At 46.2% G+C, this 19,665-nt stretch overlaps 2 protein-coding genes across 4 annotated transcripts in view; one reads left to right on the top strand and one right to left on the bottom strand.

Moving 5' to 3' along the window:
• The window catches only part of LOC121567476 (ankyrin repeat domain-containing protein 13B-like), a 38,471-nt gene extending 34,020 nt beyond the window's left edge, over positions 1 to 4,451 (top strand). For both annotated transcript variants that reach the window (XM_041877542.2, XM_041877543.2), the window contains exons 13-15: positions 1,627 to 1,796; positions 2,333 to 2,409; positions 3,189 to 4,451. In XM_041877542.2, coding sequence (XP_041733476.1) covers positions 1,627 to 1,796; positions 2,333 to 2,409; positions 3,189 to 3,390 — 449 coding nt within the window. In that variant the 3' untranslated portion in view covers positions 3,391 to 4,451. The remainder of the gene's footprint in view (positions 1 to 1,626; positions 1,797 to 2,332; positions 2,410 to 3,188) is intronic.
• A 7,134-nt stretch (positions 4,452 to 11,585) lies between these two features.
• Positions 11,586 to 19,665, bottom strand: part of LOC121567475 (protein phosphatase Slingshot homolog 2-like) — a 41,578-nt gene continuing 33,498 nt past the window's right edge. For both annotated transcript variants that reach the window (XM_041877541.2, XM_045220856.1), the window contains 7 exons: positions 17,776 to 17,869; positions 17,503 to 17,631; positions 17,293 to 17,339; positions 17,021 to 17,167; positions 15,417 to 15,617; positions 14,243 to 15,287; positions 11,586 to 13,665 (listed from right to left, as the gene is read on the bottom strand). In XM_041877541.2, the coding sequence (XP_041733475.2) occupies positions 12,136 to 13,665; positions 14,243 to 15,287; positions 15,417 to 15,617; positions 17,021 to 17,167; positions 17,293 to 17,339; positions 17,503 to 17,631; positions 17,776 to 17,869 (3,193 nt within the window). In that variant the 3' untranslated portion in view covers positions 11,586 to 12,135. The remainder of the gene's footprint in view (positions 13,666 to 14,242; positions 15,288 to 15,416; positions 15,618 to 17,020; positions 17,168 to 17,292; positions 17,340 to 17,502; positions 17,632 to 17,775; positions 17,870 to 19,665) is intronic.

Raw genomic sequence — 19,665 nt, 5'->3', positions numbered from 1 at the left:
AAGAGTGTTTCCCAATCTCATGACTTGACCAGGACAAAGTCAGAGTTTTACCTGGTTGGACAGGAAAAACTTTGACTCATAATAACATAACATAAGGGTCGTTCTTGAGGTGGGATTTGGGCATGACATTTAAATAAAATATGAACTTCATTTTTATTTAAATATATTTGGATACATTTTCCCATTCTAAATACATCTAATATGGCAGCTTAATGATTATAAATAATGTTTGATAAATTATGATAACATTTTGCCACCAGTAGGAGTAGTAACACCAATGACGGTAACACGACCAATGACACATTTTAGGTAATTGAGGATTTTATCAAATTGAGACCACAGCTCAACTCTAACTCTTAGATGTTAAGTTCCTCATATGGTTCTGGACTGGTTCCAACTGACATTTTGGTGTAAAAAGTACTCTGTGAACGCCGTAGGGTCCGTACCTTATAGTACCAAAAAGGCCCATCTGTCTGCTCTCCGTTTCCACTCCCTCAGCGGAGCTATATTTAGAAAGCATTTCAGTCATTTCAAGCTCTATTGCCCCACTTTTGTTGAATAGGAACAAAATCACATGCAGTGCATTCGGAAAGTATTCAGACCCCTTCACCTTTTCCACATTTTGTTACGCCTTGTTCTAAAATTGATTAAATTGTTTATTTCCCTCATCAATCTACACACAATACTCCATAATGACAAAGCAAAAACAGGGTTTTATAAATGTTTGCAAATTTATTTAAAAAGAAACAGGAAATATTACATTTTAGTCATTTAGCAGACGCTCTTATCCAGAGCGACTTACAGTTAGTGAGTGCATACATTTTCATACTGGCCCCCGTGGGAATCGAACCCACAACCCTGGCGTTGCAAGCGCCATGCTCTACCAACTGAGTTACACATAAGTACTCAGACCCTTTCCTAGGTACTTTGTTGAAGCACCTTTGGCAGCGATTCTTCTTGGTTATGACGCTACAAGCTTGGCACACCTGGATTTGGGGAGTTTCTCCCATTCTTCTCTGCAGATCCTCTCAAGCTCTGTCAGGTTGGATGGAGAGCGTCGCACAGCTATTTTCAGGTCTCTCCAGAGATGTTCGATCGGGTTCAAACAATGGCTGTTAACATGAAGAGAGGAGGAGAGGAGTCCTTGTGTATCTTTGTAATGAGTGAATTTAATGGCTGTAACACCAATGACATAAAACTTAGTGACACATAATATTTTTAAAAGAAGGTATTTTAATAGCCTATTTTAATAGCCTTCTTTGTTTTTATTGGCCTTTACAATATATTAAATACTTTTGTTTACTTTTTAGCATTCAGAATAATAGATAGATACTTCTATCCCAAAAACATGTCACTACAACTCTAATCATCGCTATTTGGACAAGCCAATTTGATTGTTCTAAGTACTTTAAACAATGCATAATCATAAAGTGTTGCAGTATAAAGGACTGGCATTATGTTGTATCATTGATATACATATAAACAAAACATGTATGATGTGTAACTATTTGGCATTTTAAAGTGTGTTTAATTGTTGCTAAGGCAAGGGACGCAAATGCCACAGCAATTCAAGAATGACCCATAACATCCCATCACTCCTGTCCTGTGTCTCTCCCCCCCATGCAGCGTCGTGTCGTGGAGGGGAGATCCCCCCATGTGTGTTCGAGCCACCTCAGGGTTACACTGTGCTGGGAGGCAACCAAAGGGACAACAACATGCGTGGTGATGAGGAGGAGGACCTGCTGCAGTTTGCCATCCAACAGAGTCTGCTGGAGGCTGGCTCCGAGTACGACCAGGTCAGACTCACTCTGGCCCCTCATAGGGCTTACTGCCATCTCAAATCCTGGCTCGTGTTCATTAAATAACACAAAGGAAAACGTTGGAAAAAAATTTGCAACGGAAAATGAAGGTCCAGGTAGTGCCTACATGTTTTAGTTTGTTTCCTGCCATTTGGTGCCTAATGAACACAAAGTATGGTATGATGGTAGTCCTCTTCATTCCTAAGTGGAACATTAGGCATGATATGGTTGTTTTCTAACCTTAACTCTAAAGTAATACCATATTTTGGGGGCTCATTCAGGATGTTAATCAACTACAGGCACATTGCATTAGTAGTGTGTACAGTTGTGCAAAGAGCAACACATGCTAGATACATGCTAGATACAAAAAAACAAAAAAATGGTATAAGTCTATCCTATCTGCTAGCTTGACAAACAGTTGACTCAGTATGGGCATAATCCAGTGTCAACACAGATTGAAACATTAAAATGACAAGAGCCTTTGGTGAGTCTTCTCTCTTACTCTGTCTGTCTACTTTCTGGTGTGTGTATAGGTGACCATCTGGGAGGCCCTGAGCAACAGCAAGCCCAGCACACATACTCTTCCCTGTGACCCCAGTCGCCTGCAAAGGTCTGCACTTTCTCTGCACTCGACTCGCTATTCTACTCAGCCTTTGTTTGCTAAAGCCTTGGCTTGCCCTTCTCCAGCACATTGGAGGCCAGAGCGCTTCCTGGCTGCATTCACAGCACACAATGTCACTGTTGACTCACTCCCATTCATGCACACACTGTTGTCTTTGCCTGCAACTCATACAGTATATACACTCTGAGTGACTGGCCCCCACTGATATACAGTATCTCTGCCTCTCTCCTGTATGCCCCTCTGGAAACAATACACAGCATGCTACATAAACTCAAACTAGAACAATTTACTGTGCCTGTGCCTGTGTGTGTTTGTTTTTGGTTTTACTATACTTGTGAGGACCAGAAGTCCTTGTGATAGTAAAACAAGGAACATTCGGACAAGTGGGGACATTTCGCCTGCCCCCACAAGGAAAAATGCTATTTTAGGCTTGGGTTAGGTTTAAGGTTACAAGTAGGGTTAGAATTAGGGGTTAGGTGTAGGGTTAGGGGTTTGGGGATTTGAATGGGAATCAATTGTTTGGTCCCCACAAGGATAGTAAAACAAACGTGTGTGCGTGTCTGTCTGTGTCTGTGTCAGTGTCGGTGTTGGTGTGTGTGTGTGTGTGTGTGTTTGCATGTACATGACAACCCCTCTTTCGTACTCAAATGATGTCCTGTCAAAATTGTTCAACCATTTCCACTGTCACTGTCAATTCCTCTATTCTCCTCGCACAATAAAAAGGTTTCCCACCCCATTGTCTCCTCCCACCCACCCTCCTCCTCCAGGACTCCCCAGCACCAGCCTTGCCCTCCAGCCAGCCTCTGTAGCACGCCCACCAAGAAGCCCCCCACAGCCTGCAGCTACGACCAGCAGCTCCGCCTGGCCATGGAGCTGTCGGCGCGGGAGCAGGCAGAGGCCGAGCTACGGCGACGACAAGAGGAGGAGGAGCTGCAGCGGATCATCCAGCTGTCACTCTTGGAGAAATGAGAGCCTGATTGGTCAGATGGGCTCTAGGAGGTATGGGAGAGGAGGAGGAGGGTGGTGGAGGTCCAGAGATGGTAGTCAATAGGTTCACTCTACTCCTGGCTGTGACAGCCTTGCCTCCTCCGACCGTCCCATATCCCCTTTCCCACTGCGCTCCTTCAATAAGAGCCTGTCTGTGTGGCACAACAGGGCTCTACAGTGCTGATACAGCTACAGTACAGAGTCACTACTCTCTGGTGCCACTCTGCACTCGCAGTCAGTGCAAGTTTACAACAAGAAACAAGAAGAAACACTTTTAATGGAATGCTACATTGACCGACCACATCAGTGGTGCTAGGTTAATACAAATTGTGTTTGTATTTGTGTGTGAAGGCCATGCTTTAAAAAACGGTCCTGTGATTGGGGGATAGTGTTTGTGTCCACTTCACAGACCTGGGTCTTATTCATTAGGCACCAAACGAAAGAAAATGTAATGACACATGGACGGACTACCTGAAATTGTCCAATAAGAAACACTTGTTTTTGTTTACCGTTGCAAATCATTCTGCTAAAGTGTGCCCTAATGAATACTGCCCTCTGTGTGAGTGTCAGGTGGGTCAAGTGGGGTGGGATGTTGACGTACCCTGTTACTTCCTCATTTTTACTAGATTGCTACACCCCCCCCTTTGAGTTGCACAAAATCGAGACATACTGTACTTAGACTGTGGATGGACTCTTGTTGACTGTTAATGGTTCTAATAAGTAGATAGAATAATAACCCTATAGAGTTAATGTTATTATGATAACACTATGACAGGAGACTGGTCCGTAGGCAGCTAGTCTGTTCACTACAACAGGTGCAGCATCCTATACCTTTCAATGTGTACTGCCACCATACAGCTGCTGTTGCTCACCCTTTGGACTCCATAGGGGCTAATATAACTCCATAGGGGCTAATATAACTCCATAGGGGCTAATATAACTATGACCAACACTATATGGCTACACATAAATGAACATACACTGAACAAAAATATAAATGCAACATGCAACAATTTCAAAGATTTTACTGAGTTACAGTTCATATGAGGAAATTAGTCAATTGAAATAAATAAATGAGGCCCTAATCTATGGATTTCACATGACTGGGAATACAGATATGCATCTGTTGGTCACAGATACCTTAAAATAAAAGTAGGGGCGTGGATCAGAAAACCAGTTAGTATCTGGTGTGACCACCATTTGCCTCATGCAGCGTGACACATCTCCTTTGCATATAGTTGATCAGGCTGTTGATTGTGGCCTGTGGAATGTTGTCCCACTCCTCTTCAATGGCTGTGCGAAGTTGCTGGATATCATACAAGTCGATCCAGAGCATCCCAAACATACTCAATGGGTTACATGTCTGGTGAGTATGCAGGCCATGGAAGGGACATTTTCAGCTTCTAGGAAGTGTACAGATCCTTGCGACATGGGGCGGTGCATTATCATGCTGAAACATGAGGTGATGGCAGCAGATGAATGGCACTACAATGGGCCTCAGGATCTCGTCATGGTATCTCTGTGCATTCAAATTGCCATCGATAAAATGCAATTGTGTCCGTTGTCTGTAGCTTATGCCTGCCCATACCATAACCCCACCGCCACCATGGGGCACTCTGTTCACAACGTTGACATCAGCAAACCGCTCGCCTACACGACGCCATACACACTGTCTGCCATCTGCCCAGTACAGTTGAAACCGGGATTCATCCGTGAAGAGCACACTTCTCCAGCATGCCAGTAGCCATCGAAGGTGAGCATTTGCCCACTGAAGTCAGTTACGACGCCGAACTGCAGTCAGGTCAAGACCCTTGTGAGGACGCCAAGTATGCAGATGAGCTTCTCTGAGATGGTTTCTGACAGTTTGTGCAGAAATTCTTCGGTTGTGCAAACCCACAGTTTCATCAGCTGTCTGGGTGGTTGGTCTCAGACGATCCCGCAGGTGAAGAAGCCGGATGTGGAGGTCCTGGACTGGCGTGGTTACACGTGGTCAGAGGTTGTGAGGCCGGTTGGACATACTGCAAATTTTCAAAAATGACGTTGGAGGAGGCATATGGTAGAGAAATTAACATTCAGTTCTCTGGCAAGTTATCTGGTGGACATTCCTGCAGGCAGCATGCTCCCTCAAAACTTGAGACATCTGTGGCATTGTGTTGTGTGACAAAACTGCACATTTTAGAGTGGCCTTTTATTGTCCCCAGCACAAGGTGCACCTGTGCAATGCTCATGCTGTTTAATCAGCTTCTTGATATGCCACACCTGTCAGGTGGATGGATTATCTTGGAGAAATGCTCACTAACAGGGATGTAAACAAATTTGTGCACAATTTGAGCGAAATATGCTTTTTGTGTGTATGGAACATTTCTGGGATCTTTTATTTCAACTCATGAAACATGGGACCAACGCTTTACATGTTGCATTTATATTTTTGTTCAGTGTAGATCCATCTTTTTCATGGAGGTTATTACAGGGAGCACAGATATTGTAGGTTTCTGTTATCAAGGGAGAGGTGAGACATAGAGAGAACAGAGATGACAGAAATGGGGACTGGTGGAGACACGTTTCATGGTGAGCTTTTTGAGTTTGATATTCTACTGAAAAAGCATCTGCACCTGATATGAATGTTGTGATGTGTTTGTCTGTGTATGACATTTCAGCATGGTCTCCACTTGTGTGGGTTTTCATTTCTGACCTGAGTCAAACTCTTGAGGGAGGGGTGGGGGATATACAGCTGTGGAAAATATTAAGAGACCACTGCAAATTTTTCTTAAATCAGCATCTCTACATGTATGACAGCCATTACATTCCAGTGTCTGTTGAATTCCAACACAGGCACACCTCATTCTACTGAATTAGGTACTGATTAGGTGATCACATTAACCAGATCTTATTTAACGAGGAAAAGTATAAAAACCACTGCTGTTGCCATCAATATCCTCTTGCAATAGGACCAGCTGGATGGCAAAAACAGTGCTAATAGTACCTCAAAAGTAATATTAATCCAAAAATAACTATTGACCATGCCAAAAGAGTTGAAAAGGAAAGTTTTGAGTGAGGAAAAGAAGGGGTCAATTCTGGCTTTACTGGCAGAGGGATACAGTGAGCGTCAGGTTGCTTCCATCCTTAAAATTTCAAAGACGGCGGTTCATAAGAACAAGGTCAAGCAGCAGACATTGGGGACAACAAAGCTACAGACCGGCAGAGGGCGAAAACGACTTGACCTAGTGACCTACAAAAAGAATGGCAAACGGCAGCTGGAGTGAAGTGCATGGCGAGGACGGTTCGAAATAGGCTCCTAGGGGCAGGGCTGAAGTCGTGCAAAGCTAAATAAAAGCCCTTCATCAATGAGAAGCAAAGAAGAGCCAGGCTGAGGTTTGCAAAAGACCATAAGGATTGGACCGTAGAGGACTGGAGTAAGGTCATCTTCTCTGATGAGTCCAATTTTCAGCTTTGCCCAACACCTGGTCGTCTAATGGTTAGACGGAGACCTGGAGAGGCCTACAAGCCACAGTGTCTCGCACCCACTGTGAAATTTGGTGGAGGATCGGTGATGATCTGGGGGTGCTTCAGCAAGGCTGGAATCGGGCAGATTTGTCTTTGTGAAGAATGCATGAATCAAGCCACGTACAAGGTTGTCCTGGAAGAAAACGTGCTTCCTTTTGCTCTGACATTGTTCCCCAACTCTGAGGATTGGTTTTTCCAGCAGGACAATGCGCCATGCCACACAGCCAGGTCAATCAAGGTGTGGATGGAGGACCACCAGATCAAGACCCTGTCATGGCCAGCCCAATCTCCAGACCTGAACCCCATTGAAAACTTCTGGAATGTGATCAAGAGGAAGATGGATGGTCACAAGCCATCAAACAAAGCAGAGCTACTATAATTTTTGCGCCAGGAGTGGCATAAAGTCACCCAACATCAATGTGAAAGACTGGTGGAGAGCATGCCAAGACGCATGAAAGCTGTGATTGAAAATCAGGGTTATTCCACCAAATATTGATTTCTGAACTCTTCCTAAGTTAAAACATTACTATTGTGTTGTTTAAAAATTAACATAAACGTATTTTCTTTGCATTATTCGAGGTCTGACAACACTGCATCTTTTTTGTTATTTTGACCAGTTGACATTTTCTGCAAATAAATGCTCTAAATGACAATATTTTTATTATAGAATAAAACAGAAATGTTATTTTTACCCAAACACATACCTATAAATAGTAAAACCAGAGAAACTGATCATGTTGCAGTGTTCTCTTAATTTTTTCCGCAGCTGTATATGGGCAGGTGTCATAAGTTGCTTGGTTTTTAGTACTTAAAAAGAAAACAATACAAAAAATAGTATTATAAAAATAGCACAAGTTAGGAGTCTGGTTCATACTCCTATAAATTGTTTATCTTGCCAGATTATTATTATTATTATTATTGTAAGTGGTTGGTTTTCACAAAGTAGGAGCTAGAGGCAATGAAACATTTTGTGGCATATGTAAGAGAGTAAAAAAAAAACATCTGTGGTATTTCTGTTTATTTCATTAAAGGAGCAATTCACAGCTTTTTAACATCAGATGACTTATCTCCAGCATCAAACCAGTGTCTAACAGTGATTTTCTACATTCTGTTAAAATTATACGATAAGAAACAGTCCTAAGAATGTCTCCGGATGTTATCACAGAACAGGAAATACAATAACCTGTATAAACCAGCATAATCTTCACTGCAGTTTATGACAACCCAGTACCATTGCTGATCTCTGAATATACTGTATTCTGTGCCAGCAGCATACCACCCTGCATCCCACTGCTGCCTTGCTTTTGAAGATAAGCAGGGTTGGTCCTGGATAGGAGACCAGACGCTGCTGGAAGTGGTGTTGGAGGGCCAGTAGGTGGAACTCTTTCCTCTGGTCTAAAAAAAATATCCCAATGCCCCAGGGTAGTGATTGGGGACATTGCCCTGTATATGGTGCCGTCTTTCGGATGGGATGTTAAACGGGTGTCCTGACTACCTGCGGTCACTAAAGATCCCATGGCACTAATCGTAGGGGTGTTAACCCTGGTGTCCTGGCTAAATTCCCAATCTGGCCATTTACAGTGCCTTGCAAAAGTATTCATCCCCCTTGCCGTTTTTCCTATTTAGTTGCATTACAACCTGTAATTTAAATTGATTTTTATTTGGATTTCATGTAATGGACATACACAAAATAGTACACATTTGTGAAGTGAAATTTAAAAAATTACTTCTTTCAAAAAATTCTAAAAAATTAATAACGGAAAAGTGGTGTGTGCATATGTATTCACCCCCTTTGCTATGAAGACCCTAAATAGGTTCTGGTGCAACCAATTACCTTCAGAAGTCACATAATTAATTTAATAAAGTCCACCTGTGTGCAATCTAAGTGTCACATGATCTGTCACATGATCTCAGTATATATACAGTGGCTTGCGAAAGTATTCACCCCCCTTGGCATTTCTCCTATTTTGTTGCCTTACAACCTGGAATTAAAATTGATGTTTTGGGGGGGTGTATCATTTGATTTACACAACATGCCTACCACTTTGAAGATGCAAAATAAAATAAGACAAAATAAGACAAAAAATATATATATTGAGCGTGCATAACTATTCACCCCCCCAAAGTCAATACTGTGTAGAGCCACCTTTTGCAGCAATTACAGCTGCAAGTCTCTATGGGTATGTCTCTACAAGCTTGGCACATCTAGCCACTGGGATTTTTGCCCATTCTTCAAGGCAAAACTGCTCCAGCTCCTTCAAGTTGGATGGGTTCCGCTGGTGTACAGCAATCTTTAAGTCATACCACAGATTCTCAATTGGATTGAGGTCTGGGCTTTGACTAGGCCATTCCAAGACATTTAAATGTTTCCCCTTAACCCACTTGAGTGTTGCTTTAGCAGTATGCTTAGGGTCATTGTCCTGCTGGAAGGTGAACCTCCGTCCCAGTCTCAAAACTCTGGAAGACTGAAACAGGTTTCCCTGAAGAATTTCCCTGTATTTAGCGCCATCAATCATTCCTTCAATTCTGACCAGTTTCCCAGTCCCTGCCGATGAAAAACATCCCCACAGGATGATGCTGCCACCACCATGCTTCACCGTGGGGATGGTGTTCTCGGGGTGATAAGAGGTGTTGAGTTTGCGCCAGACATAGCATTTTCCTTGATGGCCATAAAGCAAAATTTTAGTCTCATCTGACCAGAGTACCTTCTTCCATATGTTTGGGGAGTCTCCCACATGCATTTTTTTCATTAAGCCACTCTTCCGCTCTGTGGAGTGTGCAGCTTAAAGTGGTCCTATGGACAGATACTCCAATCTCCACTTTGGAGCTTTGCAGCTCCTTCAAGGTTATCTTTGGTCTCTTTGTTGCCTCTCTGATTAATGCCCTCCTTGCCTGGTCCGTGGGTTTTGGTGGGCGGCCCTCTCTTGGCAGTTTCAATTTTTTTAATAATGATTTAATGGTGCGCCATGGGATGTTCAAAGTGTCGGATATTTTTTTTAAACACAACCCTGATCAGTAGTTCTCCACAACTTTGTCCCTGACCTGTTTGGAGAGCTCCTTGGTCTTCATGGTGCCCCTTGCTTAGTGGTGTTGCAGACTCTGGGGCCTTGAACTGAACATTTTAAAGTACTTTTATAGAGTTCTGTTACTATCCCGACTACAACAAATAAATACATAAATTCATGTAATTTTGTCCATGAAACATTTATTGAAACACTGTAGAATTCCACTCATTCCTATGGAGGACTGCTCCTTCTGAGGAGTACCAAGATGGCGACCGATGGCTTCAAAGCCTCTCATTGGCCATTACATAGCATCAGCAATCCGGGGTTTATACACGTCATTGGGTCATAACCTTCCTATGTAGTTCAGTGTCTACTAGCCAGCTCACCAACTGCCTGAGAAGTGAAAGTACAGCCTAGGAACCAGACAGACAGAGGCTGTTTTGAGCAGCGTTCACATCCGCTTTCATCTTTAAAAACTAATCTGCTAACAAATAACAAAACCCCTTAGAGCTCAGTGCTGGAAATGTGTGGAGAATCTTTAAAAATACCGAGAGGATAAATAACATATGCGTCCCAAATGTGAAATGGCACATATATCTCTGGCCAAAAGCTGTGCACTGTGTAGTGTATAGGGTGCCATTTGGGACAAACATCTTCAGTGTGCAGGAGGGCGCTAAGCCAAACATCTGCACCAATGATGAGACACTTCATTTCAACACTCTCCTCTCCGTTATTGACATTGGGGAGGGCAAATATTGAACTTTTTAATAAACCCATTAAAATATTTCTAAATGTTAGTTAAACTACTGAGTTTTAGGGGCAGGCGTTACATTTCATTAATATGAAGCAGATTCCGGGCGCCGATGACGTGGATGTCGATCAAGGCAGCACCCCTCACCTCTCTGATTCAGAGGGGAAGACACATTAATGCGGAAGACACATTTCAGTTGAATGCATTCAGTTGTACAACTGACTAGGTATCCCCCTTTCTTTCTCTGAAGCTTTCCAATATGACAGCACCCTGTGTATATCAGACACTATGTCATCTGGGAGGCTGGCAACCTAAATCTCAGACTATTTTAATTAAACTGATGAACCGGGGAGTAAAATTGTCAGTGTTAAATATGTGTAGACTTCACTTCCTTAGGGAAACATTACGTAGAGGCTGGATATTTTCCAGTTAGTGGTGCTTTTTCAATTCCTATTTCCTCACCTCCTCAGAACATATTGGGGGGAAAAAGTTAAGAGGAGTGGGACCTTGGACCTTCTCCAATACGTTTGAGAGGAAGGTGAGGAGATGGGATGCGAGGAATCACAGAAAGCCAAAAAGAGGTAGAGCCAGCCAGTGTCTCCTCTCCAACTTAACTTGTACTTCCTGTCCTGTCCACATGGGGGATTTCAAGACATAGATCCTCAATATAAGGCGGGGCCGTTGAAACCAGGGCTGAGTTCAGCAGGGCACAATGTTGAGGAATGTTCATATAGAAATATGTCATGTAGAACAAACATGCCTCTCTGACATGTAGAATAAGGAACCATGTCATCTCTATTCAGGACATTTCTATCTGCAACGATCCACAACGTTTACAACTGAACGCAGTGCACCCCAGTGGATCCCTTCTAAAATACCCTCCTCTTGATTTCAATAAGGAATCACAGGAGTCATGATGTATGTACTTTTGTTTCTTTAATAGTCACAGCTAAGAACAGGATAAAAAAAGAATATCAACTTTGTCTTGTTTAAAATAAGAATAAAGAATGTGACTTACACTTCTCTTCACATACAACAGATACACACAGACAGGCTACCATATAAATCAGTGCAAAAATACTCCCCAGGTAAAAACAACTTTAAAAAAAGATTAAAAGAGAGTAAAGTGCATGTTTTTTTGAGAAACAGCCCCCTCATTTTAGTTGTAGAAATAACAACTGTTTTAGAAACCATAAATGGGTGGGGGGGGGACCCACAGACACATCCACAGTAACACACATACCTCCACAGACTCAGCATTCACCTGAACATACACGGACCACAAGTCCACACTAAGAGATTACATAGGGTCCAACACAGCTAGTGAGCACACACACACACTACAGACAAGGGCCCAAGGGAGACAGTCTGGACCATAGTGCACATGTAGGGCCTAGGCCACCACACAAACACTTTTGCACGCATACACCCTCAGACACCCTCGACCTAGAGCCGAGTGCAGTGAGGTCACATGGTGTTGTAGAGCACAGGAGCAGTCCGTTTCTTGTCGGCAGCCTTGCGGAGCCGCCGCAGCGGGTGACTCTTCCCGCGGGGCTGCTGCTGCGCTGTTGTCATAGTGACATCGGGAGCGCTCTTCGGGGACAGGGTGCGGCGGGTGAGCTGGGGGGAGAGGTCTGTCTCTAGCTCCTCCTCCCCTTGAAGAACAAGAAATGGAGGTGAGGAGGGAGAGGGGGGATCACTCCCTGCACTCTGGGAGCCCCTACCAGTCCTGTCTGGGTCCAGTGGGTACACCCCTCCTAGGGGGGCCCTGTGGGTGGGGGGGGGGCTCCGGCACAACACCCGCTGCTTCTTGGAGACGTCGTCTGGGCTGGGGTGATGGGGGGAGCGGGGGTGAGGGGTGGGCACCAATGGGGGTCCGTGAGGGCTGGCGGTGGTGGGCCGTATGTCCCAGTCACTCAGGTCGCTGGCTGACAGCTCCAAGCAGTCCAGCTTGGCCAGCGAGGCTGAGCGCTTCATCAGGGAAGGGGGCGTGAGGCCTGCCTGGCGGATCCGCGCCTCGATCTCCATGGCCCTCTGCCACACGGGCGTCTTCCTGTGATGCTGCCCCTGACCAGGTCTTTCTCCAGCCCCCAATCCCAACCCCCCCGCCTCGTACAGGAAGGCCTGCAGCTCCCTCAAGGTCTCCTGGATCTTCTCCAGCTCCTCACTGCTGCGTGCCAGGGCCAGCCTTCTGTGGTGGGGCGGGGGAGGGGAGGGGCCATCCGTGTCTGAATCCAGGGCTGTCACCCCCTCCAGCCACAGCAGTGCAGGGGAGGGGGAGGCCTGGGGCTCGGCCCTAGATGGCTCCAGAGAAGGGCACACAATGATTGGGATGGGCTCAGGGGTGTGGCGGGCGTCTGGGTAGTGAGAGAAGGAAGGGGCTGGGGCTGGGGCAATGTCCATGTCTGAGACGACAAACCCTTCCTGCTCTGTCTCTCTGGTTAACTCTAGGTCTCCGTTGAGCTCTGCAGACACAGTGAAAGTCTCGTTCAGAGTTCTTCCTTGCTCAGGAGCAGGGGTAGGCCTATGCTGCTCGAGGCAGTCTGTGGTAGGAGCGAGGAGGGATGGGCAGTCCGTGCTTGTCGTATGGAGAGGGGAGTGCGTGGGGTGGAACTCTGCACTGGGGGAGTGGAGAGGGGAGCGCTGGGTAGACGTGTTGCTGAGCGGTAAGTCCAGCTCCTGCCTCAGCCTCTGCTCCAGCTGTTTGGTGGCTCTGCGCACCGAGCCGGCCGGCCAATCCGAGGGAGGTGTGGAGGGGGATTGTGGGTAGGAGGGCGAGGTCAGTGGGGTGTCCTCGGCCCGGTCCTCGGGGAGCAGTTGCTGGGGGCTGCGGGAGGCCGGCTGGGTGGAGGACAGGGACGGCGCCGCCGGTGGGTGGGATATGGACTCTATCTCCGTGACGATATGACGGACTGACACACCATTGTCGTGATGGGGAGGCAGCGAAGCTTTGTCATGGCTGGATCGGTTGCTACCGTCCTCCGTATGGGGAGAATTCTGAGATAAGAGACAGAACAGAGAGAATAGTTTGAATGTCTGCTTTGTATGATATCGAAGCAGAGTTACCTTGGTATTAATGCTGGAGACAACAGCTGTCTAAAAGGTCTGGGTCCGTATGTACTGTATCAAGCGCCTCAGACTGCTGATCTAGGATCAGGTCCCCCGTCAAAATAATCGTATTCATTGTGATCTAAAAGGCAGAACTGATCCTAAAATCAGCCCTCCTAGTCTGAGACGCTTGATACATATGGCCCCTGATAAACATCCTTAACATATTAGCAATGGAAACCGATCATATGTAAAAGGTACTTCCAATAGGTGGCAGTATTGTACAAACCATCCCCAAAGACATCATTGTGTTGCTTGCTCCCTCCCTATCTAATGGATTAGTGAATTAGATCACAATCCATTCAATTGACTGTCTCCATTGAGTACTGTAATCTTGTTAAATCACTCAGTAACTCTCAGCAGGGCTGTGGCACTCTGAAGGCCATAGATAAATGGCACTGCAGGAGGCTGGCGTTCAACATTCAAAGTCATTTCAGTGTAAATAAAATAAAAATGGCCGCCTCACCTTTCCCTGTTCCTCTTCCTCGGTGCCCGGCAGTGCTGGCAGTGCTCCAGCAGGGTTCTCGGGGGACAGCGGCTGCAGCTCCTGGATGGGGCACCGCGACTGAGGCGTCCGCTGAGCCGTCTGCTCGGAAAGGATCAGAGTCCTTCCGTCTTGGGACAGGCCCAGGAATTTCTCGCGGGCGCTGAAGAAGTCGATGCTGTCCGTGCTGAGGTTGGAGGATGCGGTAACGCAGGTGGTGTCGACGGGGTTAGCACCGCCACTGGGGTTGTTGTTGTCATCGTTGGCGTAGGGTCCTAAAGACAGTGCCGTTGTTGGGGTGAGAGGGCTCACGGCCATGGGGATCCCTGGGGACGCCATACTGACACTGTCCCCCCTCTCGCTCAGCGGGTCTGACAGGGAGCGTCCCAGTGTGTCCGAGTCATCGCTGGACTCCAGGATGGCCTGAGATACGACTTCGGAGCTGCTGAGGTCAGGCAGATCCAGGGTCAGCTCTACACACTGAGCTTTCTGTTTAGGCACAAGACTGGACAGCTGTGTGCTCAAACCCAGATGGAGGGATTTGGCCAGTGGCTGGGGGAAGGGAGAAGGGAGGATGATATGCAGTGAGGGGGGAGGATGTTGGATGGCGGTGATTGGCACCGTCACAGCCACAACCACCAGAGCTGAGTTGTCCATTCTCTCCTCGGGCACCACCTTGGCCGCCCGCGGCGGGAGGAAGGGGTCCTGGCGGTTCTCCCGGGAGTCACACAGACCGTTGGAGGCTGATGGGCCAGGGGAGTGGGAGTGGGAGCGGGTGAGTCGGACGGGCTCCGAGTGCGTGTCTGAAATGTGGGAGCCCGAGGTCTTGTTGTCGGGGTCATTGGCAGCGCCAAGTGCCTGGAGCAGGAAGTGTTGCAGGGAGGGTGAGGGGCCATTGTTGTTGTTGTGGGGGTCCGAGAGGCCCAAGGTGTGGCTGTGAGGGCCCGTCTTACACAGCAGAGATTCATGGCGCTCTGAGAGGTCGCTGTCCGAGTGGGAGCGCCACAACTTGTTGTGTCTCTGTTTACTGCAGAGAAAGGAGGAGGAAAGGAACAAATACAATCGTCATTTTTCTTCATTCCATCATGTACACTGAGAAAGAGTCAATGCAGAGCCAGGTGTCTGTGTGAGAGCGTATGTGCTCTCCTGTGCCTACCTGGCCAGCAGGATACCCTGGTACTCCTCCAGCTGCTTCATGAAAGAGGGGTTGGGCTTGGTGACGGTGCGACGCTCCTTGACGTAGTCGAAGGCCTTCTCTAGGTCCCAGCCGTACTCCTTCATGGCGTAGGCTATCACCGTGGAGGCAGAGCGACTCACACCCATCTTACAGTGGACCAGGCATTTAGCCCCTGCTTTCCTTATAGGGGAACACAGGGCATGGGTTAGAGGAGATGGAGTACAGAGGAGGTCAAAGACAGGCATGCAGAGGACAAACTGATTATGACATACAGTGCATTCGGAAAGTATTCAGACCCCTTGACATTTTCCACATTTTGTTACGTTGCAGCCTTACTCTATTCTAAAATTGATTATTGTTTTTCCCCTCATCAATCTACACACAATATCCCATAATGACAAAGCAAAACAGGTTTTTAGAAACTTTTGCTAATTTATTAAAAAGAAAAAACGGAAATATGACATTTACATAAGTATTCAGACCCTTTACTCAGTACTTTGTTGAGGCACCTTTGGCAGTGATTACAGCATTGAGTCTTCTTGGGTATGGCGCTACAAGCTTGGCACACCTGTATTTGGGGAGTTTCTCCCATTCTTCTCTGCAGATCCGCTCAGGCTCTGTCAGGTTGAATGGGGAGCGTCGCTGCACAGCTATTTTCAGGTCTCTCCAGAGATGTTCGATCGGGTTCAAGTCCGGGCTCTGGCTAGGCCACTCAAGGACATTCAGAGACTTGTCCCGAAGCCACTCCTGCGTTGTCTTGGCTGTGTGCTTAGGGTCGTTGTCCTGTTGGAAGGTGAACCTTCGCCCCAGTCTGAGGTCCTGAGTGCTCTGGAGCAGGTTTTCATCAAGAATCTCTCTGTACTTTGATCCGTTCATCTTTGCCTCGATCCTGACTAGTCTCCCAATCCTGTCTCGGAGCTCTATGGACAATTCCTTCGACCTCATGGCTTGGTTTTTGCTCTGACATGCACTGTCAACTGTGGGACCTTATTTAGACAGGTGTGTGCCTTTCCAAATCATGTCCAATCAATTGAATTTACCACAGGTGGACTCCAATCAAGTTCTAGAAACATCTTAAGGATGATCAATGGCAACAGGATGCACTTCAATTTCGAGTCTCATAGCAAAGGCTCTGAATACTTATGTAAATAAGGTATCTGTTTTTTTATTTGTAATAAATGTGCAGAAAAATCTAAAAACCTGTTTTCGCTTTGTCATTATGGGGTATTGTGTGTAGATCGATGAGGATTATTATTTTTTCCATTTTAGAATAAGGGGGTAACATAACAAAATGTGGAAAAAGGGAAGGGGTCGGAATACTTTCCGAAGGCACAGTACAGTATTGTATCTTGATATAGTGTCTTATGGTTATGGTCACTATAGACCATTCAGAACTTGCTAAAAAGAACAATGCTAAAACCAAATATGCAAAGACATGCAAAAAATGACATAAAAAAATTAAGAATTATACAATTAATGAGAATCCTCTTATAATCTAATTAATAATAAAACTATTTTTTTGGCAGAGGGCTTTCAAGACACTCAAGAACACCTAATAAAGTGCAACAAATCAGAGTGCTTACTTGGCCTTGGTGATGAACTTGTAGGTGTCGTTCCAGTACTCCAGCAGGTTGGTGGCCTCCTCGTCGTACACGCGGATGTTGTGGTACTCAAACATGCCTGGGAAGAAGTTGTCGATCTCCCGCGTCACGTTGAGGATGTACCTCACACTGAAGGAGTGAAACGGAGAACGTTACTCGTTGTAACTTCTACTCAGTACTGAAACTGTGCTGTAACTATCACAGTAACCAACAGTCTTTGACATGATCATAGGCAACTCAGAATGGTCTCTTACCCGCTGTTCTGCAGCTCCTCCAAGTTAGAAGCATTCCACTCAGAGCCCTGGACACAAAACAACAGAATTAAGTCAAACTCTATAGATCATCTTATGGATATCAGCAGACAGACAAACAGGCAGAAAAAGGGACAAAAAGAGGAAGACCACTTAAAGGTAGTGCATTATATAGGGAATAGGGTGCAATGCAGTCCTTGACCATGTTCTTACCAGGTAAACATGGTCAAAGATCTCTGTGGGACTGTCCATCTGGCCCAGGATGACTATCATCTCGTTGTCAATAAACTCCTTGAACTCCCGAAGGTTGCACACCATCTGCATCTCCAGCTCTGTGCGAATCTGAAGAAGAACCAGTAGAGAACCCATTAGAACCAGTAGAGAACCCATTAGAACCAGTAGAGAACCCGTAACAACCAGTAAGAACCAGTATATAACCTGTTAGAACCAGTAGAGCGTGTGTGCGTGCCAACGTCTTTAACCCACCTCTTTGGAGGTGACATTCTCCAGGTCTTTCTGCATCATGATCTCTCTGAGGCGAGTCTTGATCAACCTCTCCGTGCGCTCCCTTTCTGTGGGCCTGTGGACACACAAAAAAACACACATCCTCAGTACACCTCTCAGGACACACCTCAGTCAACCTCGGAGGGTTATGGGGGCTCAATTTACCTCTCACCCAGAATAGCTTCACACACACTAAATATGACTTAGAGGAACTCACTAAAGCCACTTAGTGCCTCTGGTTTGATAAGAGCAAAGACTATCTCCACATCATACAAAACCACAGCACTCAGTTTAAGTCCAGATTTCATGTTCTTGTTATAATGAAGAGTCCCTGCCCTCGCTCTCTAACTGCATTTGAGGACACATTTAGCCACTTGCGCAGCGCTAAGGGCAACATGCCCTGATTAGGTCCCATGAGACCCCCTTCTGTTCTCCCCCCTCTATCACGCTCTCGATCTGTTCGCTCACCCTTTCGCTCTCCCCTCCCTCTATCCTTATCTGTTCCCCCCCTCTCTCTCTCTCGCTCTCGCTCCCTCTCCTACCAAATCACCTCTCTTCACAATTCACACCACAATGTAGGTCAGTGGCTATGCTCCCACAACAGTCAACATGATTGTGCAGCAGCAGCAGGTGTGTGTTGGGCCTTTGTGTTGTTGTCCCAGTCTGATGACCCGTCATGCTTATTATTACAACATGTCCTTATTGGAACATCAGAAAGAGCCAGGGCCAGCTTGTTTATAGAAACACATACTTGATTGACCTCTTGAGGAACGGGTTCGGGGTTCGGGGACTTAAGACACTTGAAACTTGTTGCACATTCCAAGAAGAGACCGAGCTACTGCCAGGGTTGGGTTACTGGCTATGCCAAGAGAGCCTGACCTCTCTGAATAACACACACACACGCCAATGAACACAAGGGTAGGGGTCAATTTAATTTGAACTCAGTCAATTCAGGAAGTAAACTCGGAATTGGAATCCATTGGAATTGGAATTTAAGTTGACCACCTGAATTTAAAATGAAATTGACCCCAACACACTCTGCAATTGCACACATACAACCTATACACGCACATAAACAAAACAAAAAGAAACGTCCTCTCACTGTCAACTGCTTTTATTTTCAGCAAACTTAACATGTGTAAATACTTGTATGAACATAAGATTCAACAACTGAGACATAAACACATGTTCCACAGACATGTGACTAACAGAAATTGAATAATGTGTTCCTGAACAAAGGGGGGGGGTCAAAATCTAAAGTAACAGACAGTATCTGCTGTGGCCACCAGCTGCATAAAGTACTGCAGTGCATCTCCTCCTCATGGACTGCACCAGCTTCGCCAGTTCCTGCTGTGAGATGTTACCCCACTCTCCCATCAAGGCACCTGCAAGTTCCAGGACATTTCTGGGGGGAATGGCCCTAGCCCTCACCCTCCTATCCAACAGGTCCCAGACGTGCTCAATGGGATTGAGATCCGGGCTCTTCGCTGGCCATGGCAGAACACTGACATTCCTGTCTTGAAGGAAATCACGCACAGAACGAGCAGTATGGCTGGTGACATTGTCATGCTGGAGGGTCATGTCAGGATGAGCCTGCAGGAAGGGTACCACATGAGGGAGGAGGATGTCTGCCCTGTAACGCACAGTGTTGAGATTGCCTGCAATGACAACAAGCTCAGTCCGATGATGCTGTGACACACCGCCCCAGACCATGACGGACCCTCTACCAAATCGATCCCGCTCCAGAGTACAGGCCTCGGTGTAACGCTCATTCCTTCGACAATAAACGCACATTCGACCATCACCCCTGGTGAGACAAAACTGCGACTCGTCAGTGAAGAGCACTTTTTGCCAGTCCTGTCTGGTCCAGCG

The sequence above is a fragment of the Coregonus clupeaformis genome, chromosome 6, assembly GCF_020615455.1.
Source record: "Coregonus clupeaformis isolate EN_2021a chromosome 6, ASM2061545v1, whole genome shotgun sequence".
NCBI classification, from domain to species: Eukaryota; Metazoa; Chordata; class Actinopteri; order Salmoniformes; family Salmonidae; genus Coregonus; species Coregonus clupeaformis.
The sequence above is the reverse complement of the archived record's forward strand: the minus strand, read 5'-3'. Positions and strand labels throughout refer to the sequence as shown.